This window comes from Oreochromis niloticus, linkage group LG17, assembly GCF_001858045.2.
Source record: "Oreochromis niloticus isolate F11D_XX linkage group LG17, O_niloticus_UMD_NMBU, whole genome shotgun sequence".
Taxonomy (NCBI): Eukaryota; Metazoa; Chordata; class Actinopteri; order Cichliformes; family Cichlidae; genus Oreochromis; species Oreochromis niloticus.
Window position 1 is genome coordinate 31,635,824 of NC_031981.2, and position 19,045 is coordinate 31,654,868.

General features: G+C 40.0%; 1 protein-coding gene across 2 annotated transcripts; it reads right to left on the reverse strand.

Annotated features, from left to right (window-relative positions):
• Positions 1 to 6,210: 6,210 nt before the first annotated feature.
• LOC109195125 (nuclear cap-binding protein subunit 2-like) lies at positions 6,211 to 14,399 on the reverse strand. Of its 2 annotated transcripts, XM_025899718.1 has the most exons (4): positions 14,251 to 14,399; positions 10,002 to 10,096; positions 9,737 to 9,870; positions 6,211 to 6,728 (listed from the first exon to the last, which is right to left on the reverse strand). In XM_025899718.1, exons 1-4 carry the CDS (start codon positions 14,299 to 14,301, stop codon positions 6,721 to 6,723), a joined length of 288 nt encoding a protein of 95 aa, XP_025755503.1. In that variant the 5' UTR covers positions 14,302 to 14,399; the 3' UTR covers positions 6,211 to 6,720. The 2 variants fall into 2 exon arrangements, 1 of the variants encoding a protein (XP_025755503.1); XR_002056800.2 differs by lacking the exon at positions 14,251 to 14,399 and having other exon boundaries at positions 10,021 to 10,119.
• Between the last annotated feature and the right edge of the window lie 4,646 nt (positions 14,400 to 19,045).

Consider the following 19,045-nt stretch of genomic DNA (forward strand, 5'->3'; position numbering starts at 1 on the left):
CATGGTATGTACCATTAGCATCAACAGTATCAATAATATTAGAGTGCAGTAGTAGTAGTACTTGTGCTTATGTTTAAAATAATCATACTACAGTATAGTAGGCAGTTCAGCTGATTATGTCAAAACAGTCCTGATCCACAAATTAACTTTTTGATATATAACTTTTTTTTATTTCGTTCCAGTTGTACAGTGATGTGCTCAACCATATTTTTTTCAAATGTACTGTCTTAATTGATCCAGTGGTTACTAGGCCTACAGCAGGGGTGTCCAAACTTTTTTCACTGAGGGCCACATACATAAAAATATAGGAGGGGCTGGGCCACTTACTAGAAATTAGGTATATAACATTAACTTTAGTGTATTAAAGTTAGAAAAATCACTTAAAAGTGTTCGAATATGTTATATTGTTGAATATAATTAAAGACAAAACTGCCTTCATCACAGCTTTCCATAAATGGATCTTTATTGATTTATTCAGAAAAAGCTTTGGTAGCTCATTCTCAGAACAGCAGCCTCAGATTTCTTCTTAGACAGAAGATTTACTGTACAGAGAAAAAACAATAAAGGGGAAAATGGGACGGGTAAATTTCAAGTTTGTTATTTAAGTCATTAGGCTTAGCAACACACCTATTAACGTTCGTTTGAAACCGTTATCAACATTAACAGACTGAACTGGACTTAATAACAGGAGTGCATATAATTTTAGTAAATTATTCTGGTGAGTATCAGCTGCGCTGGGTATGTAAATCGGGCCATCCAGCTGCGGTGCTGATCGCCACTCGTGGCAAAAATCCGAACAAATGTCACTTGATCAAGGAGCAGATCTGCATCAGATGAGATCAGCTGACTTTGCGTGTGCGTGCGCTGTGCACAGCGGTGTGTACTCTGTGTGTTAACAAGAAAAACGCACGTAAGAAAGTGGTGCGCAAAAGCAGGGTAGTGACAGAATTGATGCGCTTTATTGATATTTGAAGCACGTGTACCTGCACACGGGTACTGTGGAATATATTTTTTACTCACCTAAAGTGCTCGTGCTCTCGTCCACTCTCCGCAAAAAAAAAAAAAAAAAAAATAGCAGCTGTGCGGTGTCTGTGGCATCGGTGCTCTCATCGCATGCGATGGAGTAAAAATCAAAAGCACAAGTTTTATCAGACAGTTGCAGTTTAATGTTGACTGACGAGTCTTCAGTGCGTCGCACAACTGTATTTCTGGACATGCTGACGTTGTTGAAGTCCTGCACTTTTTCGGACACATTATTTCGGTGACTTTAACGAGGCAGTGTTTTATGAGGTCTCCATCTGAAAAAGGCTTGCCGTGTCTTGCGATGAGTTGGGCGACCTCATAGCTGCCTATTGGAGCCTTTTCCTGGACCTTTTGAGCACGAAAAAAATACTGTTGCTGACCCCGCAGGACAGCTACCCTTTGCTTTAATTTCTGCTCTCGCTCAGCACCAGTGTAGGATGCACAGGCCTGATGTTTGGTTTCATAATGACCTCGTACATTATACTCTTTCTACCCGCTGATCTGTCCTCCACTGACTGATGTCCCCCTGATGTCCCCCTGGTCCCAGCTCCTACATTTGTTCCACTTTTAACAGTAATACACAAAACTCTGGACTCGGACCTCTCTCTCCCACAGTCAACACAATACCCGTCATAATCACAAACAGAGAGCAACACAATTATCATAAATCCAGTAACTCCAAAAACATTAATAACCTCCGGCCTCTTCAAAAATGTCAGCATTCATTGAACTCTACTGTCAAAAATCCACCAGTCTCAATTAGTATGGCACTTTTAAATGTCCGCTCTCTGTTGAATAAGTCTTTTATTATTAATGATTTAATTTTAGATAATAAACTTGATTGTTTATTTTTAACTGAAACATGGCTGGGCTCGGATGCACCAGTTGTTCTCACTGAGGCCTCCCCACCAAATTTTAATTTCTCTTTTTCCTTTAGAAGTGGTAAGAGAGGTGGTGGGACTGCATCTTTAACCAATAACACACTCACCACCAAACAAATTTTATTTGATCATTTTACCACTTTCGAATTCCACGCTATTGTTTTTAGCAGCCCTCCAGTTTTATCTGTCACAATTTATAGACCACCTAAAGACAGTGCTGCTTTTATCAAGGAATTCTCAGAATTTTTAACAAACATACATTCAAAGTATAATATGATAATTTTAACCGGTGATTTTAACCTGCACATAGATAATCCTTCTGACCCTACATCAAAAGAATTCTTAAACATTCTTCACTGTATGGATTTTACCCAGCACGTCACGCAGCCGACTCACAACAGAGGACACACTCTGGACCTGGTCATCACCCATGGGCTGTCCACCAGTGTGTCCTCTGTTGTTGACTTGGCTGTCTCTGACCACTACTGTGTGTTTTTTAACATCACCGGTTTTATTCAGCGCGAGACCTCGGTGCGAACTGTGAGGAGGCGCTATCTAACCTCTGAAGTGGCTGCAAATTTTACCAGGGTTTTAGACGAATGCCCCCTGTGATTCTACCTGCACCCTGTGATTTTATTTTTAATCATTTTAACCTCAAACTGAAGAAAAGCCTTGACTCCGTTGCTCCACTCACCACCAAAAAGATTAACGTAAAACGTGTATCACCCTGGAGAAACGAAGAAGTCAAAAAATTCAAAAGAAATTGCAGGGCAGCAGAAAGGAGATGGAGGAAAAATAAAAATGCAATCAACCATCAAATACTTTGCGAGCAACTTAAAATTTACAATAATACACTAAGGAATTCAAGAAATTCATACTTCGCCAAAATAATCAGTAATAACAAAAATAATCCCAAGGTCCTCTTCTCCACCATAGATCATTTATTTAACCCTGATTTTAACAGCTCCCAAAGAACCCCCACAGACTCACTCTGTGAGCAGTTTGCAGACCACTTCAGGGAAAAAATCAACACCATCAGATGTGATATTTTATCTTCTCATGATATGATTTTAAACACATCTGAGGGCTCGATTGTACCTGAGGAGACACTGGACAGCTTTGTCCTGGTTAATGCTGAGAACCTTAAGAAAGTTTTCTCCACAGTGAGACCCACCACATGTCTTTTAGATCCAATCCCCTCTTCACTTTTTAAAACACTTTATGGATGTTTTGAAGCTGAGCTTTTATACATGATGAATTGCTCTCTTCAGTTGGGTGTCTTCCCTGCTGCCTTTAAAACGGCGGTGGTGAGGCCCCTTCTGAAGAAGAGCAATTTGGATTGCAATGATTTTAATAACTACAGACCTGTATCCAACTTACCATTTTTAAGTAAAATTTTAGAAAAACTTGTTTTTACTCAGATTAATGATTTTTTGATTGATAAACAGATCCTAGAAATATTTCAGTCTGGATTTCGGGTGAACCACAGCACAGAGACCGCTCTCCTAAAGGTTTTAAATGATATTAGATGTAACTGGGACTCCCAAAAGCTCTCAGTCCTGGTGCTACTGGATCTAAGCGCAGCCTTTGATACAGTAGACCACGCTATACTTTTAAACAGACTGAAACACATGGTGGGCCTCTCTGGTGCTGTACACAACTGGTTCACTTCCTATCTCTCAGACAGAACTTTTATGGTGTGTATGGATACATGCTCCTCTAAGATCCATAAAATGACATGTGGTGTGCCTCAAGGGTCGGTTTTAGGCCCTGTACTTTTTAATTTGTATATGCTCCCTCTTGGCAGTGTCATCAGGAGGCATGGAGTGAACTTCCACAGTTACGCTGATGATACTCAGCTGTATATCTCCGTGTCTCCTGATGACACCAGACCAATGGATGCCCTTTTTAACTGTATTCTAGATATAAAATCTTGGATGGCAGAAAACTTTTTACAGCTTAACCAGGACAAAACTGAAGTTTTAATCATCGGTCCTGAGGCTCAGAGAGAGAAACTCTTGTCTAAATTACAGGCATTTTCACTATGCCCTTCACTACAAGTGAAAAACCTGGGTGTTATTCTTGACTCTGAGCTTGGTTTTATCCCACATATTAAACACGTAACCAAAATTGGATTTTATCATCTAAAAAATATAGCCAGAGTCCGCCCTATTCTCTCTCGGGCCAACACGGAGATGCTGATGCATGCTTTTATTACCAGTCGCACTGATTACTGTAATGCCCTGCTCTCTGGTCTCCCCAAAAAGAATATTTCACCTTTACAACTTTTACAAAACTCTGCAGCTCGTGTGCTGACGAAGACCAGAGGGCGAGCCCACATTACACCGGTTTTACAATTGCTGCATTGGCTCCCCGTGTGTTTCAGGATCGATTTTAAAGTTCTTTTATTGGTTTTTAAATGTCTTAATGGTCTTGGGCCTTCTTATCTTTCAGATCTGCTTTTACCATATGAACCCTCGCGGACCCTGAGGTCCTCTGGTACTGGCCTTTTGATTGTTCCTAAAGTCAGGACACATACTCACGGAGAGGCAGCTTTTCAGTGGTATGGTCCTCGACTGTGGAACAGCCTGCCGGAGGAGCTCAGGGCCGCAGAGAACGTACATGTTTTTAAGAACAGGCTCAAGACCCACCTTTTTAATTTAGCTTTTAACTAACGTTTATTTATTTTATGCTTATTTATTCTATCCTGTTATTCTATTTATATTATTAATTTAGTTTTACCTAATATTTATTGATTTTATTCTTATTCATTTTTTATCTTCTTACTCTGTTTATACTTATATTTATATTGTATCCCACTCTTATTTATTTTATCTTTTTATCCTGTTTATATTCTTATGAGGTCATATTTCCAGTGTTTCCTCGGAGGGGGCTCTCTGCACCGGGGCTGTGATCGACCGTGGCTGCTAGGGCTCTGTGGATCCTCTCAGCCTGGCTGGGGGGCTTCTTTGCCTCCCTCCTGCTGTGTGTCCAGCCTGGAGGCTGCGGTCTGTGACCGGCTCCCGGTGCAGACAGCTCCCTGTGATAGTGTTTCCTCACTTGGCTAATGCGTACCCAGCACAATTTTACTCTTTAAGTGTGTGTGTGTGTGTGTGGGGGGGGGTAGTAATGTGTATATCCATGACCGTTTCTGTTAATGAGAGTGTGGGGAATGAGTGGGAGGGTGGGGTGGGCTGCTTTTAACCATGTAAAGCACTTTGTGCTACAGTTTTTTTTTTTTGTATGAAAAGTGCTTTATAAATAAAGATTTATTGATTGATTGATTTCATAACTGCCATAGTTTCGGTGCAGATCAAACAGACACACGTCCCCTTGAATTCTTTGAAGAAATATTCAATCTCCCACCGTGTCTGAAATTTTCTGCACTCACTTTCTACCTTTCGCTTCTTTGGTTCTGCCATGTTTAGTAACTTGGGGTAAATTTCTTCTGTGATTGTCCTTTTTGGTGGAGCAACTGCCTTGATCAACAGTAGCTCCCTCTGGTGTTAAAACTAAGAAGTGCAATACACTCAAGCAAAAGTTGAAGTGCGGGCCATATTCTATTCTATTTATAAAATTACTTGCGGGCCAATTAAAAATGGCCCGCGGGCCGGAGTTTGGACACCCCTGGTTTAATGTGTATATCCAAAATGTACTACTTCTCTTTTTATGGCTGGATTTCTTTCATTTTATTAAGCTCACATTATGGCCACTAGCCTAACATTGCATTGGTCCCCCTTGTGCTGCCCAAGCTGCCCTGATGAAAGTAACATCCACATGGATGGCATGAACCAAGGTTTCCCAGCAGAACATTGCCCAAAGCAACACACTGCCTACACAGACTTGCTTCACTCCCCACGTGCATCAATGTGTCTTTGCCACCCAGGACCCTGTCGCTGGTTCGCCATGGTTCCTTCCTTAAACCACTTTTAGTAGATACTGCCCGCTGCAGGCCGGGAACACCCCACAAGCGATGCACTTTTTGAGATGCTCGAAGCTAGCCGTCACAATTTGGCCCTTTTCACTAACATTGCTATTTTTGTCCATTTTTTCGTGCTTCTAACACATCAGCTTTAAGGACAAAATATTAACTTTCTTCCTAATATATCCCACCCACTAACAGGTGCCATGATGATGAGATAAGAGTTATATATGTCTCTGTATATATACACACACACACACACACACACATATACACACACACACACACACACACACACACTATATTTATCTATATCCATCTGTCTGCGACAGATAATACCAAACCAAACAGATTTCACAAAATGGCATCAAATTTCAAAAAAACAAGACTTTATTTTAAAAAGTATGCACAGTTTTGGACAAAATTTCATTCATGGAACAGCACTGCATCTTCACTACTTCAGGTTGTTATTTGAACATGACACAGAAAATCAAGACAACAACTTTATCAGAGCCTTTCCAGCCTGCAGGAAAATCAATGGCATTTCTTTACACAGAATAATAAACATCAACAAATATCACATGTCAACCGTGTAGTTGCAGAGACAGGCAGAGCAAAAACCAGGCCTCAAAAATAAATAAATAACATTTGCTCACACCTGGATCCAGTAGTCCGAGCTGGACTGCTGCAGAGGGCTTTCATGACAAAACTTCTAATCTGTGGTAGCTTGCTTGACCTTGTGGGAGAGTTAATCTGGAGCAGGACTAACAGCTGGGACTCTGTAGTCCAGGCAGACTGCTGTGGTGTTTATTCTAAAAACTATTGCGCCCCTCTGCGGGTCGATGCTGCTGAGCCAGTTACCGTAACTGTCTCTCGCTGGGTCGTAATCATCTCTCACCTACCTACACAGTTACACACAGAAACACACAGAGGGGGGAAGAGAGCATAAATCAATCACTTATTCAACTGAGACTAACACACTCTACCCAACACTGTAAAATCAGCATCCAACTGATTTTGGTAATATTTGTCATTGTTGTACTTAAATTTGTAAACCTTGTTTCAAACGGCATGATTAAAGACATTCTTTTGTTTCTATTCTCCTTCCCGGCCTGTCGAATGGTGGGCGAGGCTATAGTGTTAACTCCAGGCGCACTCTATGTAAGGTTCTGGTTTCCTTATTTGGTAAGCAATGTTACTTCCTGCCCTTTGTGGGCTCACATGTGTTTGTATATGGTGGACCGTTAAGCCACCCTTGAATCATACTGCTGGGTGTTTGTAGAAAAGGAAAATCCAAACAATAATCAGGTCCTTTGCCCAGTATTTCCTGTCAAGTTTACGCTCCCAGAAAGCTTGACAAAATAAAACATGATTATGTTTAGGGATGGGTACCGGTAACCGGTGTCGACATAAACGGTAGTAACCATACCGAAAAGCGGCGCACATTTCGGTGCTTTTTTTTCCCCCCTGAGATATCATACACTTCAGATTCTAGCCAATCATTTTACCTTTCCAAAGACAGTAGGTGGCCCCAGGTACGTACGTTCTTTTAGAGCAGAGCTACAGATTAAAAACGCCCAAGGCGAAGCGGTCAAAAGTCTGGCTGTACTTCACAGCAAAAGATGCAAACTCAGCAGCCTGCAACAAGTGCTTTAAGGTGATACTGTGCAAAGGAGGTAACACCTCGAATCTGCTGAAACACCTGGCGACGCATAGCGGGTTTTTTTTAAAGCTGAGAAATGCACTGTACCTACCACAGGTGTGGTGCCTGTTATCGGACCCAGAGTTACCAACATCCTCCAAGAACCTGAAGAGGAGTGTCCTGGCCCCGAGCCCCGCCAGTGTAGCAGACATGATGACGGATGATGATGGCAGCAGCAGTCGTTCTTCTCTGGGCGAGTAGCTTAATGTTGTTTGTGTGTAATTTACGTTGAGTAGGCTAACTATGTTATTAAATTAATGCATGTAAGGTGAACTAGCAAACACCGTCGTAGTTACATGCGACTGTCTTCTTGTTTGATGGCAGATGCTCCCTTCACCCTGGCCAAAAAGGCTAAAATGACCAAAGAAAAAGTGGAAAGCAGCTAAACATGAGAGGTTTTTGGACAAAGTTTGTGTTCTCCATTCTTTAAGCACCGGCACTGTTTCAAAAGAACCGGTTTGGCACCGGTATCAGATAAAACCTAAACGATACCCATCCCTAATTATGTTACATTGTGTTTGTTAACAGCATAATATATCCACTCATTTTGCTAATGCATTACTACGGTAATGCCATCTTTTTAAAGGCCATGGGTATTCATGCATAATTTATTTTCTAAAGTTCTAAATATCATACTAGCGTATTCAAATGCCATGATAAAGTGTATTTACTCAAATGGCATTCAAAAAGTATGTGTCATTTTTTTTAAATGTCATAGTATGCTGCATTTTATATTGTTGTCCAAAACATCTGCAGTGCAGAGATTGTTAAAGTGTTCAATGACAGAAAGTGATCATCATGATGATTGACAGTCAGGCAAAAAGGATCAGCCAAACCTGAGCTCTCAACTTCATTGTGTTCAGGAATCCAACGCTCCAAAGTAATTGAAACTATTACAATCACCAATTAAGTGTCCCTGCTTTGGTAAGCTCACTTGTAAATTGTATGACTAAAATAAGTAAGATACTCATCTGATCTGATATGGATTTGAAAAGCAGACGCAAGCATTTCTGGATTGAAGTTGCTGATCTGGATGTTTAGTAACCCCAGCAAAGGGGTATAAAAACTCTGATCACACAATCAGTAAAAAAAAAAAAAAAAAAAAAAAAAAAAAAAAAGGAACCCAAAACATTAAAAATTAGACAAACAATATTTTTATGAAAGTTGCAGGTTATATAGGGTTAGAACCACAACAGCTGGATCTATTGGAGGCTTCTTTTGTTTAAATAAACAAGATGAATTGTTTAAATTATTCCAGGCAGCTGAGCTCTAAAGCCCAGATCAGAGATATCTTCAATGTCCTTTAACATTACTTGAGTCGTGGGTTAATATCTTTTTACATTAGTTCTAATACGAGTGCAGTTTCGTACTCACAGAACTAACTTTTAGCTTTGTAGTTTACTCCAATTAAAAAAACAAAACCAAAAACCCAGCAGTTGGCATCTACAGCAGTAGGGCTGTTCGATATAACAATATATATCGGATGAAAATATAAAAACGTCTATCATTTCATTTTACGCTATCGTTTGTTTCGTGGTGTTGCAAAATAAACTGCTTACGGCAATATTTTTTTCATAGTTTTGATGGTCACTGTAGTAGCTATATTAATTTCTTAAAGTTCTCTCTTTCTCTTATATTTAATACAACCACACTAGTGACGGACAAGCGCCTACGTTTATGCGCTGTCGTTAGCAACAAGGACGGTAAAACCACCGTGTGTCCGCTTGTTTATTTTCCACGTAAACCTTTCACAATAAAGCTCAAGATCCTGTTGAGACTTTTAAAATAAACTGAATCACACGAAAGAGTATGCAGAGTGTTTACAGATGAGAAGCAAAAAAGAGCCGTCAGGTGCTAAAAAATAAACCTTAGACTCAAACGTTAGAACAGGCTTTTCCCCGCAGCAGGCTCTGTAATAAATACTCACAAAGAAACCGTCGGGCATTACAACTTATGTCTAAAAATTTATCGTTTCATGCGTCGGTTAAAACACTGACTCCAGGCACACGACGCACAGCTGGAAACACTTCACGCAAGTCGAGCTGCCCGAGATTCACAGAATTTACAGAAAATGTTACATTTTTGTGATTTATATCGTTATCGGGAGGATAGATGTCTTATATCGGGATGAGATTTTGGTCATATCGCACAGCCCTACACAGCCGATTACTTCCACATTTATAAAAGCACTCATATCCTAACCCTCACCTGTCCTCCTGATTTGCCACGACCGAACTGCCTTCATCCTTGAAGCATCCCAGTCTGTCCTGATGATGCTGTTATCCAGCCGTGTGCCATTAATGAAGCGCAAGGCATGCTCTGCATCTGCACAGGTGTAGTATCTGGGACAGCATTAAGGCACAACATGTGTAAATCATGACGTACTGGTAACTTCAATTTCTAAGTGCATGGCAGCCAGTCAAATTACTGACTCAGTATATTTTAGCATGAATTAAACATTTTTAAATGATACTCGACAAAGCAGAATCCACAAGCAGTCTTCTTGGTTTCGTCCAGGCCAATGATGATACGTGTGACATCTCCACTTTTAGAAAACAGCTTGTGCACCTGTTAACAGTGGCCCAAAAAAAAATTAAAAAATTAAAAAAAAAAGTTGGAAAACTTCAGAAAATTTAATAAGAAAATATCTCCTGTGAATTTCCCAACTCTGGGATTGATCTTATGATAAACATTAAAACACTATCAGAAAAATTAACACTGAAAATATGTTTATTATGTGTTTTTGACATATAATTTTCTTATGTGCGACATATTGACGTTCAGTTTTTTTCCATCATATTTTTCACCCCTGGAGCACAAAGACAGCTTCAGTGCAGTGCTGCTGAAAGTGTCAAGCTGCTGGTGGACTGTCAACGACATTGATTGGCTGCGTATATACGAATGTGAATCGCATTATTGGCTGAACTATGGGATAAGGTGGCATCGTTCTAATCCCATATGGGAGCAGCCAGGCACTTACTGACTAACACTGCAAAACAGAATTGTTAAAGTATTAATTTTAATTTCAATTCAGGTTAGATTTTTTTTGTGCGCAACGCAGATTTTCTGTGAGCAGAGACCATGCCAGCAGTGCGCAATTGCGCACGTGCGCAGCTTAGAGGGAACATTGCTTGTTGCATTAGAGCCTGTGATGTTTTAAGAGTTTGAATCGCGAGCCGATCACATTGCTCTGTCAAGTTTTCAAGCACTTTAATAAACAAGCAAGCAATTCCACCTCTCACATTATTGCGTGAAGTTGACAGCGCGTCAGGCAAATAGGCAGGCTCAATCCCCGGCCTCTAGCGACTGTGGAAGTCGCTACACTCCTCTTCTTTTCTCTCTTTTTTTTAAACTGAGCACCTGATGGCTTTGAACTTTTCTTGTCCATCTTGGTTTTTAATTTTGCACTCCAGTATGAACACCCATCCCCCAACTCGAGGATCACCACAACATAACCTAACAGACCTACACCTTAGTTCACAGATTCGCTTTGTCTAGGGTTTATTTCTGGGATTTCACACAACCCAGGATTCGGATCATGAATACATAATGGGCTTGGATTTACAACATTATGAATGAAATGTGCTCTATTTGGGAGCAGCAGGTCTCCCTCTCCTTTCCACGGGTTGTGTGTGACACTTTAAATCAACAAAATATAAAATATTCATTTTAAATTGTTATTGATCCCTTTACCCCGAGTCCTAAATTGTATATTTATTTTTTACTCTTGAATATTTATTGTTCGTTTACTTGCACTGCTGTAACTGGAGCCTCGTCGTCTCGTCTCTCTATATACTGGACTGTATGTAGCTGAGATGACAATAAAGTTTACTTTGACTTCAGCAGCGAGCAGGCGCACTGAGGGCGCACTTTATAGAATTTCAAAAAAAACATCGGTGCAAATTATAAGTCTGTATCATAATGTCTGGTGTTTTCGTGTTGTTGGTTTGTTTTATTTTGCGAGTTGGTTATTAGATGGTGCTCCAGCCAGCCAGAGAATCCCCCGCCGCCCCGCCCTCTCCTCCCTGTGCCGCAAGCAGCAGGCGCACCTCGCAAACGGAGGGCGCCCTTACTCCCAGCAAATGGGCGATAGAAAACCGATCGGTGCCTATGCCATCCCCAATATGCGCTGGCATGATGTCGGAGCAGCATGAGTACGAGCAAATTTATTTATTTATTTTGCCCGTGATGCCGCTCCAACCACGATGACGCCCCGGGCAACCGCCCGTGTCGCCCGCCCGTATCTAAAACCGCTACTGCCTGTGAACAACACTGGCGTGGTGTTAATTGTTTGCTGTTTTCGCGATCGCGTCGCGCGCGAGAATATCACCAGGTAAACATTTTTAAACATTTTGTTGTTCAACAGCATCAAGACTGACAAAGTGTGTTTGAGATAACCTCACAAGTGTCACAGATGACACAAATGGCGGTTTTTTGTTTTGTTTTGTTTTGCTTTGTTTTTTTGCTGGTTTGTCGGTAGCAGCTCCTGAAACGCAAGTGTGCCACACATCTGTTGACCAAATCCAGTTAATCTAAGCGCCAGTTAATCTGGAACACCGGTCCGAGTGTGCGGTGAACTGAACTACAGGTAAGAAGTTATGACCTGCAGTCTATCTGAGTCACATATAAACCAAGTTTAGGTGGAGTTTATTTTCCTTGTGCTGACTTTTTACAGTCAGTTACAATAACTCGTACTGCGTACTAGCTAGCATGACAGAGTTTCTATACAGCTGGGTGGGTGCTATGATGTTACTGATAGTGAACTTTATTTTATTCATAAGGTTAGTTAGTAGAGTTGCCAATGGCTCCTTAAAAATGGAATGGTCCCTCATTCAGAGAAAATATTACGCGTTTCGTATTGAGCTGAGAAGCGACGCAGTTTGTCCCGTACTTTAGCTATAATGAAAAAGAGACACAAAGCTGCAGTTATTCTGTCTTTAGGCTGCACAGCTGCCTCTTCTCTCACTCTCTCCCCCTCCCTCCCCTGTTTCTACTTCAATCATGAAACTGATCAATGATCAGCTGATCGCTTTTCTCTCTGGTTTGTTTATCGCCCACTTTGCGCCAGAAAGAGAAAACCAGCGGATGTCGCGGTAAACAACAGCAGCACGTTTAAGCTTGATCAGCTGTTAGAACTGATTTAATATTACTTTCTAGTATCAGCTGATGTTTGCTGGAGCCACAGCCTTAAAAGCTGCTGGTCATGATGTCGGTTTGGATATGTGGTGGCAATTATCTGAATCTTTCGAACAAAGTTTTTATCTCATGTAAAATGTATAGAAATCATACATATACCAACAAGACAGTGTGAGACAATAAAATGTTGTGGTCTATAGTGTCAAAAGCAGCTGTTAGTTCAAGGAGGACAAGAACAACATGATTACCAGAGTCACAGGTAAGGAAGATATCATTAAAATCCTTTAAGAGTGCTGACTCAGTGCTATGAAAGTTTTTAAAACCTGATTGGAAGACCTCTAAGATACCGTTCTCATTTAAAAAAATCCATCAATTGGCAATGTACAATTTTCTCTAAAATTTTCGACATAAAAGACAACTTGGAGATAGGCCTGTAGTTAGCCAATACAGTGTGGTCCAGGGCAGGTTTCTTAAGCAAGGGTTGTACTATTTCATGCTTAAAATTAGCAGGGACTACACCAGATATTAAACTGCTGTTTATAACAGTAAGAACAGCCTATGCTAGCAAAAATCTCCTTAAAAAATCAGGGTGGGACAGGATCATTTGGGGAACCAGAGGGCATCCTCTAAATAAGAAAGAGTCACAGGCTCAAACTGGTTAAAAACAGCAGAGCAAGGGATCGAGACAGAGGGGTCAGACTCAGGGGAAGAATGAAACACCTGAAGTTTGTCCCTCTTCCATCTGCGTTCAGCTTCACCAGACATTAGTAGCTTTTAAGTTGTTTACATATCATTTATATTTTTACCAGTCGTTGTTGAGAATTTTAATAGTACTTTTTGTAGTATAGTTTCTCAACAGTACTTGTTTGTTTTAATTTTTTACTGGTTTGTGTACACTTTTAATTAAGATTTTTCTAAAAAAAAAAAATGGATCAAATTCATTTTCTATAAGCATTTTCTATTTAATTATAAAATTCCTCCTAATTATGTCCTGGGATTTAACTATTTAATTATAAAAAAGGAAACATCACAAAAAACACTTAAGGTCATGAAAATTAATTGAGATTTAGCAATTCAGTGACGCATCCACCTTCTTTATTGAAAAGTATCGATATCGGTATGAGCGATACTGGCCCGTATTTACTTGGTATTGGATCGATACCAAAATATCCAGCCGTCACTAGAAGAGAAAACAGACTCCTCATCAATCAACCTGCCCAGGCACACCTGTTCCCACCACGCCTCTGCGCCTCCCCTTCGAGCTCACTGCGTCACACCTCCTCTGCAGACCCGAGACCACACCTCCGCAACACAAATATTTAAGTTAAAAACAAAAATCTGATGTCTGAATCATTTCTAATGAGGTACTGTTCACAAAGATGTTCACTAACGCACTCACAAAGTACAGCTGCAGTTAACAACAAAATGAAATAGTAAGGTTAAGAGAGAAACATTTTCCCAAATGTACGGGAATGTCCCAAATGTTTGGGGGTTTTTTTGTTTGTTTTTTACTTTCTGCTTTGTTAATGAAAATGTATCGATAGCATGTTATACTCATAAGACCAACCATTTTAGTACATAATCACCTGTGATTTAAAATGCCTTGTTCCCTCTGAGTGAGTGGATAAGTGCACCATGTCATGATATCTTTGTCATCAGGGCTGACAGAAATCACGGTTGGAAATGAGTGCTGGACCCACTTGTCACAACAAACCCCTGCAAGATGGTGCGATGGAAAGCTGTAATTTAGAATCAAATGAAAGGATGGCTGACAACGGAAGACGTGTATTCGTGAGCTCTCGGCGGTAGGCCCAGGAATTTATCTTTATCCTGATTTGCCCTCATATAACTCTGGACCATAGTAAGAGGCAAAGTTACTAAGTAAATTTATGTATGGCAAGTTATAATTTGCGATACTCAAAACGAAAGAAAACGGCTAAAACTTCAGGGCACCTGCACATATCAGCAACAAGAAATATGGCGGATGGGAAGGAGGAATTGCCAATTAACAAATTACTCAATGCTATCAAGGAAACTAAGGAGGACCTCACGAACCACATTGACAAAAAAACGGCCGACATACAAACAACCCTGACGAAGATTGAATCCTCTCTTAATGCGCTTTCTGAGCAGGTTGAGGAGATGGAGGCGCGAGTGAGCGCAAACGAAGACGACATTAAAGATGCACACAACCGTGTTGATAAAATGGATAAACTGACAACGCAACTCAAAGACAAAATCGACGACTTGGAAAACCGCAGTAGAAGGTCCAACCTTAGGATACTGAATATCCCGGAGCAAGCAGAAGGCCGCGACGCTGTTGGATTTTTGGAGAAATTTATACCACAAATCCTGGGGAATGATAACTTTACCTCACACATTACTCTTGAAAGAGCGCACCGCGTCGGGAAGAAGTCTGACAGACCACGGCCTCTCATCGCTAAGTTCCTGAACTTCAGAGACAAAGAAAAAGTCCTCCGACTGGCTAGAAGTAGGGGAGAAATGACATATGAGAATAGGAAAATATCTTTTTTCCCGGATTACAGCGCAGACCTGCAGCGCAGAAGAGATGAGTTCCGTGACGTGAAACAGAGACTGCGAGAGAAGGAGATTGAATATGCTCTGATGTACCCAGCGCAACTTCGCGTCAGGCACCAGGGATCTATCAAAATTTTCTCCACTCCTGCCGAAGCACAACGTTATCTGAAAGATCTTCCGAGTGAGTAGACTAAAGTGATCTAATGTGATTTCAACAAAGCAATTTGCTCTTATACTCTCAGATGAGAAGACCTTCATTCATGTTAACTTTGGGGATGGGGGCGAAATGAAGGGAAAAAAGACTATAATATCAAGCATTGACATAGAAACTCTCCATCCTCTATTCTTCAGACGAATTGTAGATACAATTTATGGTAATCTGGTATTTCATAACTAATAGAAATAATTGCTTGTCAGTCAGTTAAAATAATATGTACGAATTCATAAAAGTACAGATTGTGTGTGCATTTATGATCATAATATTAACCTCCCACTGGATGAGTGTCATCACACCTTGATCAACTAGTTTATTTGTTCTTATACAGTTATGTTCTACATATATATCTGATTGTTAAATTCAGTACTTTGCTGTAAATATTTTACCGAGAGTGGCTAAAGTTTCAACCTTAGCAGCCGCCTGGGCCACCACTATTGTTTAGCTGAATTACCTACCTAATGTGTTTTTGTTACAGGGGGTTTTTTAGGCAGGTTTTTACTTTAATGTTTTGGGGTTATGTATGCTCTCTTACCAAAAATTCTACTCACACTTACGCAACTGTTCAGACAGCTGCCTGGTCTAGGCTGTATCTTACTATTATACCCATGTACAGAGCTTCACCACATCGAAATGCAGAAAAGCAGGAAAGTGTTCAGAAATCCTAGCGTTGAATACCATGACACTTACCTATCCAAGATATTCACATAAAAAACCTAAATTATGGTCCATCTAACTTGTATATCTTGGAATATTAGAGGGATCAATTCACCCATTAAGAGGAAAAAAATACTGACATACTTAAAGAGGCAGAGAGTAGATGTTGCTTTTATCCAGGAGAGTCACCTTACAGACGCTGAACATTTAAAATTACGAAGAGACTGGGTAGGCAATGTTTTTTACTCGTCATATACTTCCAAAGCAAGAGGCGTTTCCCTGCTTATTAATAAACACCTAAACTTTCAACTAAACTCAGTTGAAAAGGATTAAAATGGCAGATTCTTACTTGTAGATTGTGAATAATAGAAACAAGATAACTTTGGTAAATATATATGGGCCTAACTACGACAACCCTTTATTGTTTAACAATTTAATAATGAAACTGGCTACAATTGAGGGCCAGTATATTGTGGGTGGAGATTTTAATTTGGTCCTAAATCCTTCTCTGGATCGGTCCTCACCCAAAACAACTTTACTATCCAAGGCAGCAATAGCACTGAACCAGGGTATGAAGGATATAGGCATAATTGATGTGTGGCGAAACCTTCATCCAGGCCTCCTTCTTTCACCAGTACATAACACACACTCTAGAATTGATATGTTTTTCTTGTACCACGAAATATGATGGCAACAGTGATAGATTGCTCTTACTTAGCAACTACCTTTTGGACCATAATCCCATCAAACTCTCCTGGGCTATCAATATGCCGCAACCCGCAATCTACAGGTGGAGGTTTAAAACCTATATGCTAGGAGACTCTGACTTATTTCATATATGAAGATTAAAATTGAAATATTCCTAGATGCCAATTCAAATTCCTCCTCACATGCCAATATCTGGGAAGCTCTCAAAGCCTATATGAGAGGTATGGTTATGTCATACAGTGCCAATAAGGCTAAAAAAATTAGAGAGAAGACAACTAAATTGGAGATTGACATTAAAAACCTGGAGCAGGAATATATTGCTACCAAAAGGAAGAATACCTCAATATATTAACAAAAACAAGGTTGCAATATGATAATCTATGCACCAGCAGAGCGGAAGCAGCCATGGCCAGAACTAGATATCACTACTACGAATTTGGAAACAAAACAAGTAAACTACTGGCCTGGCAAATTAAGAAAGAAACATCTGATAAATTTATACGGACAATATTAACGGAAGACGATAAACTCCTTGATAAATCAGCACTCATAAATGCTGAGTTTAAACGGTTCTATGAAGATTTGTATAAATCTGAGCAAGGGGTCGACAGTACTGCTGCAAAAAGATTTATAGATGAAATAACTCTTCCTAAATTATATAATGAGGACAAAGAACTGCTTGATGCAGATATATCTGAGACAGAGGTACTTCGAGCCCTCAAGTGTTTACAAAATAATAAGACCCTGGACCTGATGGATTCCAGTCGATTATTATAAGGCCTTCTCTAATGAATTATTGACACCACTTACAAATATGATAAAGAAGCTTTAGAAAATAAAAAATTACCAGAATCATTGGAAATTGCAACAATCACATTACTTCCAAAACCAGGTAAGGATAAACAGAGATGTGAATCTTACAGACCCCTTAGCCTCTTAAACGCAGATTATAAATATATCTAAAATAATCGCACTTAGATTGGAAGACATTATGCCTAAGATAATAAATGCCGACCAAACAGGCTTCATTAAAAACAGGCACGGAGCAGATAATGTGCGACGTTTGCTCCATATACTGAATACTGCCCCAAAAAATCAAGACCCACTGCTAATAATCTCAATGGACGCTAATAAAGCATTTGATAGGATTGAGCCAAACTTTCTATTTCAGGCAATGGAAGCTATGGGCTTTGGAGAGAAGTTCACCCGCTACGTTAGGACACTTTTTAATGCCCCAGAGCCAATATCATAACAAATGATGTGCTCTCAGGCACTTTCTCTTTAACTAGAGGCTGTAGACAAGGTTGCCCAAGCTCCCCCTTGCTCTTCCGATTGCGATCGAACCACTAGCAGTTGCCATTCGTACTAGTGCCTCCATATCTGGAATTAAATTGGCACAAGTGAACATAAACTTCTCTATATGCGGATGACCTCTTACTATATATAATGGACCCTCTTAAATCAATTCCCTCTTTAATGAAGTGTCTTAAAGAATACAGTGCAGCCTCAGGATATAAGATAAACTATACCAAAAGTGAGATTATGCCATTAAATATACAAGAGAGCCGTATTAGAGCTCTTACTGACCCATTACAGTGGTGTAATAATGGCTTTACGTATTTGGGGATACAAATTGGCAAATCGAGGATCAAATATTCAAACTAAATTATATCAAACTATTGGAGCAAACCAAACTTATTATTCAGAGATGGATGGATTTTCCATTATCTCTTATAGGGAGAATTAATGTTATTAAAATGAACACCTTGCCTAAGTTCATTTACTTATTCAATGTCTCCCTACAAATGTCCCTAAAAGTTTTTCAAAGAGCTTAACAAACTTATAACTTCTTTCATATGGCAAAAGAAAAATCCAAGACTCAAACTCTCCTCTCTACAGGCCCCATATTCAAGGGAGGACTTAATTTACCAAACTTTAGGAACTATTATCTTGCCTCTCAGTATCGATCAATCTGGATCTGGCTACATGCAGAGAGGAGTGAGGTTAGATGGGTTCCAATAGAACAACATGAGGTGAACCCCATACTATTAAAAGAAGTCCCATTTTTAGGTACAAAAAAATGTCTATCCAACTCACAAATAATTTGATAATATTAAACACCTTCTGCGCCTGGCAGGAAGCCCACTCACTTCTGAAAATAAATATTTCTTTCTTAGAAGACACCCCTATGGGGCAATCCTGATCTCTCTTATCATATCGCTGACCCAATATTGCAGAGATGGAAGGACAGAAATATTCGAACT